At 41.6% G+C, this 15,445-nt stretch overlaps 1 protein-coding gene across 2 annotated transcripts in view; it reads left to right on the top strand.

Moving 5' to 3' along the window:
- Positions 1 to 208: 208 nt before the first annotated feature.
- KDM5B (lysine demethylase 5B) overlaps positions 209 to 15,445 on the top strand; it is a 75,582-nt gene continuing 60,345 nt past the window's right edge. Inside the window, exon 1 of one of the 2 annotated variants that reach the window (XM_078156416.1) lies at positions 209 to 680. In XM_078156416.1, the coding sequence (XP_078012542.1) occupies positions 465 to 680 (216 nt within the window). In that variant the 5' untranslated portion in view covers positions 209 to 464. The remainder of the gene's footprint in view (positions 681 to 15,445) is intronic. The other variant, XM_078156417.1, reaches the window with a different exon arrangement.

Below are 15,445 nucleotides of genomic sequence, written 5' to 3' on the forward strand. Positions count from 1 at the left end.
TTCACGTGGACACAACCCCAGCACTAGTGGGATGACAGTCTCGGCCCCCCACCAGAAGCCACCCACTCCATCCTTCCGTGGCCCCGCCCTTCTGGGGACGGAAGGAGGCGGGGTCGCTCAGCTCATTGGGGGAGGTGGGGATGCCGTGGGACTCCTTTCTCTCTCTCCGTGGCGGCGGAAGCGCACGGTGGTTAGGCGTAGAACCGGCGACCACGGCAGCGGCGGCGGCGGCGGCGGTGGCGTCGTCGTCGTAGTCGTCGGCGGCGTCGGAGGCAGACTTAGCCGAGCCGGAGGAGCTGCTGCTGCTTGCTGGGTTCGGCGTCGGGGGAGTCGCTGTCGCTGCTGCTGCTCCAGGTGTCGCGCTCGCACGCAGTCGCGCCAGTCGCTGCCGTCTCGGCTGCGCTCTGCCCACCGGTCCCGGGCCCCGGCGCCCCGCTGACCCCGGCCCCGCGCCGCTCCCTCCTATGGAGTCGGCCCTGGCGCTGCCTCCGGCGGGCCCCCGCCCGGCGCCTCCCGGCGTCGTCGCCACTGGCCCGGGCCCGCTGGGCGAGTTCTTGCCTCCGCCCGAGTGCCCGGTGTTCGAGCCTAGCTGGGAGGAGTTCGCCGACCCGTTCGCCTTCATCCACAAGATCCGGCCCATCGCCGAGCAGACTGGCATCTGCAAGGTGCGACCGCCCCCGGTGAGTGACCCGAGGCTGCGCGAGGGCAGGCCCGGGAGGGCTGCGCGGAGGCGGCGGCGGGGGCCGGGGCCCCACCGACATCCCGGGGCCGGCGAGGGGGAGCGTGGGGCTGGCGGCCGCCCTGCGAGGCGCGGTGGGGGGTGTGCGTGTGCGCGCGTGTGCACGGGAGTGTGAGAGGCAGGGCCAGGGCGGGTCGGGGGGCGCACTTGTGAGGAGTCGGGGCGAGGAGGAAAGTTTTCAATATGGCGGCGGGAGCCCCTGGTCCTTTGTGTGGCGGCGGCGGCGGCGGTCCCGGGGCGGCCGTCCCGGGGCGGCCCTCACCTGGGCGCCCCTCCCCGTCCCGGGTCCTCGGCCCGGGCCCGGCCCCCCGCCTGCGCCCGGGGCGGCCCGGGGAGGGGACCTGGCCCGCGTGTGCGTGCGTGTATGTGTGTGTGCGCGTGTGTAAACGTGTGTATGTTTGGGTGGGGGGGGCGCCGTGAGCCCCCATCCCTCCTCCCCTCAGTGTTGGGCCTCTGGGGCCGGGGCACCCCTTTTATTTTCTAGGGACCCCGTTTTTGGCTTCATTGGAGCGGAGGATCCCCATCTCAATTCAGCCCCCCACTCCGGAGAAGGGGGGTTCCTAAATCTGAGGGGGACCCCGCCCTGACTGTGGGAGCGGGAGACCCAAACATGGGGCCTAACGGTTGCAACGTCCAGCGGGGGAAGCCTGAAGCCCCCGAAAGAGCTGGGTGCACCCCTCCCCCCGCAGGGCACCCCCTCCGCCCGCCGGCAGGGGCGGGGGGGGGCAGACAAAGTTATCCTAGAGCGGCCGTTGGAGGGGCTGGGACCGTTGTGGGAGGGAGGCCAACTGCCCTTCTTGCGGTTGTGGAGAGGGCCCTCTCCCATCCCCCCCACTCCAGCCCCTCCCCCGAACCCGCCTATCCCAAATTGGAGGATGAGGGAGAATCTGCTTTGTTTTGTTTATTTCTCACCCCCACCCATCCTCCACCCTCTCAGCCCCTTCCCAACCAAAGCTCAGCTCTTTGTAATGACGTCTTTGAGCAGGAGGGTCTCTTCTCTCTCCCCTTCTTGATCCCTCCCTCTTTCTGCCTTGTACTCTGCTTTGAAAAGATGTTGATTAGGAAGGGGGTGGGTGGGAAATTGCTGGTCATTGATAATGTCCTGGACGTGGAAAATCCGTCACCATCCTTTCCCCCCTCCCAAAATAAAGCCACCACCACATTTCAGAGAGTTGCATTTGGCCAAGTTTTAAAACGAACTGGAGATACCTGTCGTCCTATGTCTTCTACCCCCCCCCCAATTTTTGGCTAGTTCATTTCAATTGTAGTGGTAGTGCAGAAATAAGGCTGTATTTTTCTAAGTAGAGTGCACAGGAAGGGTTCTGGTGTCTGAAATGAAGTGAATTTTCTTTTAAACCTCTAGTAGTCTTGCTATAATAGCCCACAAAAAAAAATCTTGTTGAAGTCGTTTTAATTCCTGAGGAGAAAATAAACAGTTCATTGCTATTTTAGTTTTCTTATACTATCAGAAGCTAGAATAGAAAGCATGAATACAAATTGTGCAGTTCTTTTAATAGTCTGAAAGCTACTAACTTGGGCAAGTTCTTTGGGTCCCAGATATGTGAGTGGCTAGTGGTGAGAGGCAGAGGAGAGACCTAATGAGAGGAGGCTGGATTCCTGGGTGTTGTCCTCCATGTTGGCATTGTGGTATACTATGGCTGGGGGAAAGCCTTTTATTTTTGCCTTTCTTTTCTGGTCTTTATAGGGTCCCTGAATCTCAAAGATTGAGTTGCTTTAATTTGGTCTGGCTACTTCTTTCCCTAACTTGGCTCACACATAAATGGAAAGTTTAGCAAAATAATGTAATCTTAGTGTCTTTTCCTACCCTTAATGTTAGATAGACATGATGGCCACCATTTTGTATAGAGAGGAATACAGCCTGAGGAAGGGTGTAAAGAGGCACAAATAATTTATAAATGTAAGCCAACCTTCTCTTTTGGAACCGTCTTCATGCTGAGGGGGCTTGCTTCCCTCTTTGTTTAACAAACTCCAGTGCCAAATTAAAACTTGGTATTTGTTGTAAATTTGTTAATCTGACCACAGGAAGGGAATATATTCAGAAGTTGTAGTTCTTGAAGAGGGGTCTTCTTGGAACAAAGGTTTCTTAAGAAATGTTAACAGTCTTTGTTTTAGAAAAAGAAGTGTTTCATTAGGAAAGCATAATTGTGAACAAGTGGTTTCATATAGTTGAAATAGCAAACAAAATATGTTTTACATATTTCAATAGGAGATAAACATTTTAGTCTTTGTATTAGACATTAGTATTTTTAAATATTGAGTTCTTTTGGGAAAGGAGTAGATATATTAAAAGGGAGTGTGAATTATAGTTACATCTTTTGGGAGGAATGAAGGGAGGAAAAGAATAGAATAAAAAGCATTTATATAATTTTTTGTTATTACCGTTGTACCTCAAATCAGTAGGATTGTATAATTGATTACCATAAATTCTGCTATGAAAGAGTTTGACCTGAATTTTTGGGAACTTTGTAGTGGTAAGGTTTTTTCACTTATCACTGGGTTGTTATTCAGAAGTTTATAAGAAAATAGGCTGTATAGATTTGGTTGGAACTAATACTGGTTTTTAATGTATGTGCCCAAGTCTAGATGTAGAAGTTAAAAAAAATAAACTAGCTTTTAATTCAAACAACATAGTGTGAAATAACTAACTTTATTTTCTGCTGTCAGTGTATTATTTAGATTCATGTAGTTTTTATAAAAAGAAAATTTTGTAACTGTTGCCTCCCTAGTTTTCTTACACTAAGGATCCAATTTTATTTTTAGTGTCATGTTTGTGTTTGTAGATTTTCTGTTAACTAAGCTGGATACTATTAAATAATGCATGATTGAGTATTACTGGTATGCCACAGTTTATTGATGTTTAAACTCAATCAGCTGAAGATATTTTAAATTCTCTTCTGCCTTCAAATTGGATGTTTAGGCTACATAGCCAGATATTTTGTCCAGTGAATTTTTGGCTAGCCAGTGACCTGCCTTACCTAGCCTCCCCACTCCCAGTGTAGCAAGGGAGAAAAACCTAGTGAATTTATATGAGAATCTAAATTTGCACCCAAAATCCTAGATGTCAGAATTCTCCCTCAAGCTTGTGTCTACTCCTTACATTCCTAATTTGATTAAGCTGGGTATAGGAAACGTGTGTAAGTATATGTGAGATTGGATCATTAAAAGGAGTGGAATGCCCTCCCTTGGGCATTTATAGACTGTCATTTTAACTTGTTGTGGACTTTAAATTACATTTTACATTGCTTTTCAAGGCATGATTTTGCATGTATGTGGACCATTCTCCCCAATTTTCTAAAAGGAAGGGCAAGGGGAAGAGAAGCCCAATTTGTGATCCTTAATCATGGGGTTGATTGTTAACGCTTAGTTGAATGAATTTTGCCCAGCCCCTAGGCTTTTGTTTTGTACTTTTAACCTCTGAATCTTCTGAGTTTCTTGGCTTCAAACCTTTGGTACTGCATCATTTGTATTTGGTCATCAATTTCTAATTGTCTTTGTATGAATGTTCTTGTACTGCAGCCACCCTTGCTCTTAGACTTGTGCTTATTGCAGCTTCACATGGAACCAGTGAAGAAGAGATCTTGAAACAGTCTTGTACCCAAGGAACTCGGCAGAGAAATAGGCATTTTTTTGGCCTGCATGCAGGGGCCTAAATTGTTTTAGGATATGTCCTGTTGCATGATTGGCAGAAGTGACCTCTTTTTAAAGAATATAATTTGTTAAGTTACTGAATTTACGTTTGGCTAAATTTGACTCTACTGATAATTGGTCTTTGAGTCACAATAACATCCATCAGAACTGTTAGTAAATTACTGAAGATTGACAATGAGAAACTATTAACCTGAGTGGAGTTAAAGATTTATCCTCCTTACCCCCCTGAGAAAGCTCTCCCTTCATGTTTTTGGTGATTTGTTGATAAAACGTGCAGTGTGAACCAGCATATTGGGTCAAATAACTAGAATTAAATTTGCAAACCTATTTAATAGAGTGCCTCCATGTTAAAGCCAGACTTCTTGAATTGCTGCTTTGTTTTAGACACTGATGTGGGACTTATTGAACTGATTTTAAAAAATTACAGAAAATTATTAACCCTTAGCATTACTTGTTTCTTGTTTCTTAATTAGGTTTAAAGTGCTTTCTTTTTGTTCAGTAAAAGCTGAATACTTCCAGTTGAGTGGCTGATTAATTCCTCAAATCCTGTCATCTCTATTGATGGTTTTTGAAGCCATTAAATTTGGAATTTTCTAGACTTAATATTACCAGACACAAATTTGCTGCCATAAAACTTCCTTTAAAAAAGGGCAAAAAATGTATTCAGTATAAACTACTAATTTCTTTAAATTGAACTTTACTCATTTCCTATAATGAGATCTTTTGCAGATCTTGGAAACCTTTGATTGTCCTCTTAATTAGACCACTTTAAGGTTTTCTAGAGAAAAGAAATTATGTTGGGAGAGCAAAGCCACAAAAATGAAAGTGCTAATTGGGTTCCTTATATTGTGGTCCCTGTAGTCTACCTACCAAATGCCATCTAAAAGATTGGTTGCAGAACTTCTCTGAGTTGGATGAGGAAAAAGTTGGGATTTATGTTTGCATAAAATATAGGACATGGGGTCCTGGTTCATTCTTTTTCTCAGTAGATCTGCTTGGTTTATGAAAAATTGGTGATCAAATGCAATTTTTCTTTTGGGGACTACAGGTAGATTTTCCCTGGAGATGAGATAAAAAGCTATCCCCAAAGGAAGCCCTTAGAGTGTGGCACAATGGTAGCCTAAAGTAGACTAGAATTTTTTTTTAAGCCTCTGTGGCCAAATAGGTGACATACTAAACTCGAATTCTGAAGACAACTGATGTTAAAAATTATTTCATTATTTGACATTTCATCTTGTCAAAATAATAGTTATTAATTCAGTTTTGGAGTTAACTCCTGGCTTTGGACACAGTTGGGAATGGGCTTAAACAGTACAGTGCTCTACCTTGGGACTCTTCTCCCTGTCTCCAATTAGAGTTAATTCCTGGAGCCCCTAGTTCCAATTGAAGTACTGTTCTGTTTTGGAAACTCCTTTTGGGCTGTTTGCATAATTTCTGGTGTCTGTAACTTACGGGGTGAATTCGTACCTATTGAAATTTATGTGTTTTTAGAAAAAAATTGCTGCTGAGAAATAGTGATTAACATGGGAGAATTGAATGTAATGCACAGTCATTTTAGTTTCCTAAGTGCCTTTAATTTAGTGCCTGCTATGCCCCTTGACCAAAGAAAAATTTGATAAGGATGTTAGCTATAGTTTAGAGTCCCCAGTTAGGTATACTTGTAAGAAAGCACTTTAATTTGAGTCAGACTTGGCTTCCTCTCCTGGCCCTGACACCATTTATTTGATGATGGACAAGTTGCTTAACCCCTCTAAGTTTAAGTTTCTTTATGTGTAATAAATAAGAGGGTATTGAACTAGACTGTCCTCTCAAGTCCCTTCCATTTCTTAAATCCTGTGATTTACAATTTACAACTTTTAAGCTCCTTGAGGGCAAGGAATGGTACTGTCTAGCACGGTCTTGAATTTAGTAGAAGCTTAATGTATGATGACTAGATCCTATGACTCAAATTTTGCCTTTCCCTGACTTAAAATTTTCATTCTTTTAATAGTAACCCCGTACAGGTTAAGTTGATAGCTTGCTCTGTACAACTAAGTTCCGTGACCAAGAGTAAGTATTGATCGTGAGGTGTTTAGAACCAAGAATGACTAGGGATTTGAGTTATGTGTATCTATGTAGGTTTTAAAAATCTTTCATACTGGCCCTGGATTCAGGAGGGACCTGAGTTCAAATTTGGCCTCAGACACATAACGCTTACTAGCTGTATGACCCTGGGCAAGTCACTTAACCCCATTGCCTAGCCAAAAAAAAAAATCTCTTTCAAACCCAAGTTGTAGTTCAATTTCTCTTCAAGAAACATCACTAAGTCTATAAGTTGCCTAATGGTACTCACTGGTACCAAGATTTTTTTTTTGACAGTGGATTTCCAGACTGGAAGAAAATAGGTTGTCTTCATTTCTGCAGAGGGAGGAAAGTTTTTAGAGATGCTTTGGTGCTTTGAATTTCTTCTTGAAATTGGAAGCTTTGAGATTTAGTAGAAGGGGACTCCCCCCCCAGGGGTGAAGGCAATATTGGGGGTGGGCAAATGGCCTTTTGGTGTGGAATGCAAATATGCAACAAAGAGCCTGATAGTTAACTGGCTTGTCGTCGTGGTCATGTTCGACTTTCTGTGACCCCATTTGGGGTTTTCTTGGCAAAGATACCTGAGTGGTTTGCCATTTCCTTCTCCAGCTCATTTTACAGATGAAGAACTGAGGCAAACAGGGTTGAAGTGACTTGCCTAGGGACACACAACTAATAAGTGTCTGAGGCCAAATTTGAACCTGGGAAGAGGTTCAAAGAGGTTTTCCTGTTCCTGGCCCAGCACTCTATCCACTTTGCCACTTAGTTTCTTCTATACTGTGTATAAAGAGAAGATTTGGAAATTTTGACTTGAGTCTTAATGTGTCTAGTGGGTGAAGAACACTTGGATTGAAAGTGCCTAACTTTTGTGCTATTGCTATATCCATCGTCTTTATCTTTGGAGAAAAGTCAGAGTGTTCTGGACAGTTATTGGGCTTCTCTTTGCTGGAAGTGTTCTTTTGACAACTGCTGTCCAGGGCAACCTACAGACTAGAGTTGTAATTTAAGTAGAGCTGGAGTTAAAAACAATAGTGGAATACTCAAGATTACCTGTTGACTTGTCATTGACTGGGCTGTACCATCTTAATTCCGTCCCTAGTCACTTCTTTCTTGGACTATTTCAGTATTCTCTTTAATAGTGCTTCCTGCCTTAAGACTTTCTCCTACACATTCTGTCAAGTGAAAACAAGCATTTATTATTAGCCTACTATGTATAAGGCACTGTGCAAAATGCTAGGGGTACAAATAAAAACAAAACAAAAACAACCAGTTCCTGCTTTCAAGGAATTTACAGACAAGGCTAATGAAAGAGAGAGCATGCAAACAACTATGTACAAACAAGATACCTGTATCTACAGATACACACATGTATATATATGAGGTAAATTAGAGGTGGTTTCAGAGGGAATGCATTAAGATTGAGAGGATTAGGAAGGGTTTCTTGCAGAAAATGGAACTTTAGGTGAAATTTGAAGAAAGCTAGTCAGAGATGAAGAAGGGAAGAATGATCTGAGTAAGGGGGATGGAGATGCCGCCTAGTCAGGAGATAATGACTTTCCCAAAACACAGGTCTAACTATGGCATTCCACTTAGTAAATCCCAGTGGCTCCCTCTTGCCTCTAGAATAAAATATAATCTCCTCTGTTTGGCATTCAAAGCCCTCACAACCAGGTCCTACCCTCCCAGTCTTAATTATAACATCATCTCCTTTTCCACACTCAGTGGTCCAGCCAAAAACTGGCTTTTTTCATTTCTTGTCTTTAAAAAATACTTATTTGTTTATTTTTAGTTTTGAACATTTACCTTTACAAGATTTTGAGTTTTAAATTTTCTCCCCCTCCTCCTCCTCCCTGCCCAAGTCTTCGTGGGATCTGATATAGGCCATAGATGTACAATCATATTAAACATATTTCCACATCAGTCATGTTGTAAAGTATTAAAACCAAAGGGAAAAACTACCAGAAAGAAAAAGCAAAAACAACAAAAAAGGAAAAATAGTATGCTTCCATCAGCATTCAGACTCCATAGTTCTTTCTCTGGATGTGGATAGCATTTTCCGTCTTGAGTCTTCTGGAATTGTCTTAGGTCACTGCATTGCTGAGAAGAGCTAAGTCTGTCAAAGTTGGTCTTCTGCCAGTGTTGCTGTTAGTGTGTACAATGTTTTTCTGGTTCTGCTCACTTACCTCATCATCGGTTCATGCAAGTCTTTCAACTGGCTTCTTTCTTACTCATAATTGTCCATCTCCTGTGTCTGATGTTATTGCATTGGGTGTTCTGTTCCTGGAATATATACCTTCCTTAATTCAGCCTCTTAAAATTCCTAGTTTTTTTTAAGACTCAGCTCAAGCACCCCCTTCTTATTCCTTCCCCCATCTCCTAGTGCCCTCCCTCCCAAAGTGAACTGTATATGCTTATTCTGTGTAAGCTCCTTGAGGACAGGGACTGTTTGTTTTTGACTTTATATCCCCTGGTTTCTGGCACTGTAGGTGATTAAATAAATACTTGTTGCTCTGTCTGGAAATAATCTTTTTAAAGAAATATCCATGGTTCTTTATTGCACTCTGGACACCATCTGAGTTTTGTTAAGTTCCCCTCCTTCCCTTTTTTTCCGATGAACGTGCATACATTACAGGCTATACTGACTTATTTGTTCCAGGTTTCAATATTAGTGGAAGTTCTTTTTAGAGTTGATATGGTTCATATGCAAAATATTTGTAATTTTTTTTTTTTGCTGCTTAAAAAAAGAATATTTTGAATTCATAGAATTTTGAATTGGAAGTAAATTTCAAGATCATCTTAGTCCATTTTCCTCATTTTAACTGACATTCAGACTAAGTGACTTGCCTGAGGCCACATGGATTTAGTAGCTGAGCTGGGAGATTTGAACCCAGCTCTGTACTACTCTATTTAGAGACTGTTACCATTTTATTGATTGGGAAACCATTAGGCATGAGGCTCTTTAATGATTGTGCTGGATTACAGACTCTTGAAGCCATTTGATTTTATATTATTCCTTGCTCTTGTTGCTTTTGTCATATTGGAATATTTTGTTTTATAATTTTAATTTCATAAACCAGTGGTTTAAAACAATCTACACTTCCAAGAATTGAGGAAGCCCTAGCTAGCTAGGGTGAGTGGGGCGTGCCAGGTTTTTAAAAGCAGATGAGGGTCTTGTTTTTTCCTGTTAATTCCAGCATTACCTTGGATCAAGCTTCCTTCATCTGCAAATAAGGATCAGGCACCAACTGGGGCTGCTGTCTGGATTAATTAGTTGGTGATGGGAGGGGGATTAAAATCCAGAACCTGACTTCCTTGTTTGTTCTTGAAAGTTTAGAGTAGTTTGAGAATGCTTTTTGCGCTGTGGTACATCAGTTCTAGGGGTCTTAAAGGATGAATCATTTTATTTTCTCCACAAACACACAAAAAGTTCCATAACAAACACTAGAGGATTGAAGGAAGGGCAACAGTTTTACCTTGAAAGTAAAAGAAAGCAACAGGATAAGTTTAGGTAGCGGTTTTTCTATAAACTTCATAGTGTTTTTTAAAAAATTTTTTTTTGGGGGGAGAAAAGATTCTTTTTGTCTTGTGAAAGATTTTGGGTACCAGTTGGGTATTAGGTGTTATTAAATGATTTTTCATGCTTAGCCTAATTGATAGAATTTGTAGAAAGCGGTTTCCCCATCTCCCTGAAAAATCCCTTTACTTACCCTTTGAAAGTTGTGGTTTGCTTTTATTCAGTTTATATTTAGCCCAATTTTGAAATTGGAGGAAAAGGGAGAAAAGGTCATAGTTTATACAAAAGTTATAAAATTTGTATACCTTGAAAACCTACTTAGTGGAGTTTAGTAAGTACACTTCATATTCTTGTGCATATACTCAATTTGAGTATATGGTAAACAAAAGCTATTTTGCAGTCATTAAAAAGTTGACCTGAGTAAATTTGAATCTCTGTGTTTTCAATTTCTTTTGAGAGTAATGAGGCCTCTTATCTCAGAATCTCTTAGGGTAGAGTCTGTTGACTTGATAAGTAGTGTATGAAGAGCCCTGAACCTGGAGTAAAAAGGCTTTGGCTCAAATTTCAGCTCTACCTACAAGTAGCAATGTGATTTTAGGCAAGTTAGTTCCCTTCTTTGAACCTTTCCCTTCTAAAGTGACAGCAAAAGTCCCCAAAAGGCTTATTACCTTCCCTCTGAAATTCTTTCTCTTCCCTGTCTTCTGTCCATAGCTTGTTATTACACAGTTTGCATGTTGTCTCCTCCCATTAGATTGTGAGCTGGAGTCCCTGGACAGTTTTGCTTTCTTTGTATCCTCAGCCTGGCACAGAGTATTGGACTAAGTGATCTTCAAATTCTGTTAACCCCAGTTCAATTCGTTAAGCATTTATTAAGGACTTTGTTGCTGAGTATTGGGGATACAGGAAATAAGAAATAGTGCCTGTACTCAAGAAGCTTTGATTCTACTGGGGGAAAAGTCAGGTATAGGATGACATAGACAGCAGCCCCAGATAGGTATAAGGTGAAGTCAGGCTGGAAAGATAGGTTGGAGACAGATTGAGGGAAGAGGGAGCCGGCCACTGACTGAAGCTCCATGACCCATGCTTTAGGAATGTTTCAGCTGTGGGCAAGATGGATTTGCCGAGAAGTTAGAAGCAGGGGACCAGTTGGGAGATTGTGAGCTCCTGGAGAGCAGGCACTGTCTTTTGCCTTTCTGTAGACCCAGCACTTAGCACAGCCCCTGGCAGCATTGTAGGTAGGCACTTAATAAATGATTATTTGCTATTGACTAGGAGGCCAGGTGAGAAGTTCTTGTTCAAGTACTAGAACTAGAGTGATGGCTGTGTGAATTGAGAAGCAGTCAACTATACTTGGTAACTGATTGGATACAGAGGGAGAGGAAAGAGTCTGCTACTGTGAACTTGGGTGACTTAGAAGAGGGGAAAGAAGAGCAATTGCATTTGAGTCATTGAGGTGATAAAGTGGATAGTGTTGAGCCTGGAGTCAGGAAGACCTGAGTTTAAATCCAGCTTCAGATGCTTTTGTTTCTGTGCCCCTAGCGTCAATTAACCTCTGTTTGCCTCAAGGTTCTTCAACTCAGAAATGAGTATAGTAACAGCAGTTACTCACAGGGTTGTCGTGAGGATCACTTAAATAGCATAGTGCCTGGCACACAGGTGCTATAGAAATACTGTTCCCTTCTTTCTTCCCTATGTGACATCCAGGTAGAGAGATACCTAGTAGGCAGGAAATAGTCAGTCTAGTCTTCACTTAAACATCTTCAGTCAGGGGGAACCTACTATTTCTGAAAGCAAGCCTGGTTCACTTGACTAGTGTTAGGAAGTTTTTTTTTCTCCCGATTTGGAGCCTAAATCTCCTTTTGCTCTGAGCTTTGTAATCCACAGGACATCTGGACTATTTTACATTAGTGTGAGTTTTTTCCCCTCTAAATTAATGGAAATCCTTGAATTAGAAAAATACCTCTTTCTAGACATATCCTAAATACTAATAGTACTGGGAATTATTTTTTATACTCTTGTAGCATAATGTGCTTTAATCAGGAACAGGCAACTAAACTCAGGTTTCTGTTCCCAACTTTTCTTTTGTTGTGGGGCCATAGGTTTAAAAAAATTAGGAAAAAAAATGCTTGCCACTCTATTTGACCAAGATATTTTGAAGCATTATCTTAAGTACTTTGTGCTCTTTAATATGGAACTTTATGGTGTTCCTGTGTATAGAGGCAGTGAAATACAGCGGTTCAAATCCCAGCTCAGATAATTATTACCTGTATGATTTTGGGCAGGTCTCTTAACCTTTCTGGGCCTCAGTTTCATCATCTGTAAAATAAGGGTATTGGATTATAGATGATTTCAGGAGTTCTTCCATTTCTAGATCTAAGATCCTAATTGTTGGGAAGTTTTTTTTTCCCCGTGACATTCAATTTAAATTTGCTTCTTTGCAGTTTTCACCCATTGCTCCTGGTTCTACCCGCTGGGACCAAACAGACTGAAGTCCACTTCCTCTACTAGGTGACATCCCTCAAGCTACTTGAAGATAGTTGTCAGGTCTTAATGACTTCAGTCTTTTTTTCAGGTTAAACATCCCTGGTTCTTTCAGTCAGATCTCATGACATGGTCTCAGTGCCCTGAAGGAGCACCATTTTGTTCTGTTTACCATTCTCCTCTGGACAGTTCTTTAGCTTATTTGTGGCCTTCTTAAACCCAGAGCTCTAGGGGATACTCCAGTTGAAGTCTGACAAGGGTAGGATACACAGGGGCTGTCACCTACTTATGCTTGGAGACTATGCCTCTCAGAGCAGCTTCAGCTTGCAGCACCTCTTTGACTTCCTGTGAGCTTACTGAGCTTGTGTAGTACACTGATAACTTCGAAACCTTTTTCAGAACTGAGCCTTGCATAGCCTGCATGCTAGCTTGAGTACCTGACTGGCCTTTTGTGTTTGTTTGTTTGTTCCATCTTTTGCCTCCTTGCCTTTGCACAGGTTTTCCCATATGCTTGCAATGTATTTGCCTCCTTACCCCAGTAGTTGTTTAGTGAGCTCAGCTGAAGGCAGGGTGTCCTCTATGAGAAGCTTTTCCGAAACCTCTCTGCTGTTGGTGCTCTGTCCTTCCTCAGTTTTTATGTCATGTGTGCACTATTTTGTGTAGATAATGTATTCTCCCCGGTAAAAAGTGATCTCCTTGATGTTAGGGACTGTTTGTCTTTATAACCCCAGCACCTAGCATAGTATTTTGCACATAATAGTCATGTAGCACATGTTTGGCCAGTGACAAGGAAAAGTGATTTCTGCAGTTTGACTCTGATGCCTAGAGGCTGGTCCTGCTGACGTTCTGGGGTGTTTCAAACAGAATTGTTGGAGGATTTAAGTTGAGGTTACTTTTTCCATTGAGACACTTGCTTGGGTGAATGGGGTGCAGTGGGGAGACCTCATGAGGGGATGAATGGACATGGGAAAGGGGAAGGAGGGGATTGTCTTAGTTGGATTTGGATCAGTAGCAGCTGTGATTCTGGTTCACTCATCCTTCCTTTCTGCCTTCTCCTTTTCCCTACTTATGAAATATGCCTATTTATTTGTGCATGTATTATCTTTCTCACTAGCTCCTTCAAGACAGGAACCATATCTATTTTTTTAAAAAATCTTTTGCCTGGTATGGTGTCTTGAACATGTTTGTTGAATTAAATTAAGTTTAATGTACCCTAAAATTTTGAGCACTCATTCTTTGGGTGAGAGAAGTATTTTACATATTTGGTTCAGAATTCTAGGATGGTCTTTCCAGTATTGGAGCCATTACTAATTAAATTGTAAGAGGACATTGAGGCGTAAGTGTAGATTAGACAGTTAAACCAGGCATTTGCTTCCAGTTGAGCTTAGCTATTGACTTTAAGCCTCAGGTAAAGGATTCTATTCTATTGAACCGATTGTATTTGGCTACACCTTTGAGAGTTTCAATATTTAATACATGTATGATTTCATGGTAATTTCCCAGTTCATTTTTACATGAGCTATATGACCCTCCTCAATTTAAAATCCGGGAGATACTGTGATCTTGAATTGTAGTTTTTAAATCTCAGACACTGTTCAGGTGGTATCATCCTATGAGCCAAATAATATCCTTTTTTAATTTGTTGATAGTGGAGTTAATTTGAGAGTTAGATTTGTCCAGCATGAATTACAAAATAATAAGTATAGAAAAAAGCATACCTCAAATATGTCATTAGGATGAATTTTAAACTGAAATCCATTATTGATCATGTTTTAATCTGCCATCTCAACCTCTTTATTCAAACTGGAGGATTAATCTTAAGACTGTTGGTTAAAGTTATAAAGTGTTGAGTGGACTCGACTGGCATATTTGTCCTGGGTTAAATGATTAGATGATTTGGCAGTGACTTAGTTCCCTAGTAGCATTTCAGGTTTGAACTTTAGGCACATATTTCCATTTTATTATCACTTTAGGTAAACTACCATAAATGTCTATTTGCAATTATGATATTAAATATTATCTTTGTAATAGTGACAGAATCATAGAACCCAAGAGTTGGTATCTCAGATCATGTAGTCTAAATTTGCTTGAAGCATTAATCTCTTCAAACATCCTGAACAATTTGTGAAATAGTTGGTTTGTGTTTGATGTGGATGCCGGGTAAATGACTGGCCATTAATGTCGCTTTTTGAAGGTTAGTAGAAATACTTGTGGGTTTTTTTCCCCCGAGTTCAACAGCTATTACTTGCTTGTTTGAAAAAAAGAATGCCAAGTACAGTCATGAATCAGCAAATTTCATTCAGCCTGTGAGGCTTAGGCTGGGATTCCCATAGTAGTTTTTAATCTGGTTGCATTAACTGACATGCAGTTGAATCCCACTTACTGAACTAACACAGAATCCCTTTTGCCCTTGCCCTGATTTGGAATGTCTATAAGAAGTGACTAGATTTCTGTAGTCTTATCAGCCCTTTTGCTTATAGGCAGGACAGGTGTTTACAGAGGTAATAAAATAAGGGTGTGGTGTTACATTTTTCTTGGTTTAACTCTTCAGGTAGTTTGGATGTTGCTGAAAAATATGTGCTGGCAGAGTTGATTTTCTTGGAAATTTTTCAGAAATCACTCAACAAACATTTATGTATCTGTTATGCCAGGTACTGTGCTAGGTGATGAGGATACACATACAAAGAATGAAGCATTTATTTCCTGCTCTTCAGGGAGCATACATTCTAACTAAATGAATGGTTTGCTATCTCTTCATCTTTGTCCTATGTTTTTCTGTATAAATTGTCTTTTCCCAAGGCCTCGAGTTAGATATTTAGAAACTACAGTGTAAAACTATTTTTAAACAAATTAAAATCACTTTAAAAGATGTAGCACTATCATTGGATCACACACAATTCTTAACAGCAAGCTAATCTATGTGTCAGTGATCTGAAATCGTTGCTGTCTCCTTTCATTGGCAAACTGTACATGGGGTGCTG

The sequence above is a fragment of the Phascolarctos cinereus genome, unplaced genomic scaffold, assembly GCF_003287225.1.
Source record: "Phascolarctos cinereus isolate Bilbo 61053 unplaced genomic scaffold, phaCin_HiC Scaffold_5;HRSCAF=322, whole genome shotgun sequence".
NCBI classification, from domain to species: domain Eukaryota; kingdom Metazoa; phylum Chordata; class Mammalia; order Diprotodontia; family Phascolarctidae; genus Phascolarctos; species Phascolarctos cinereus.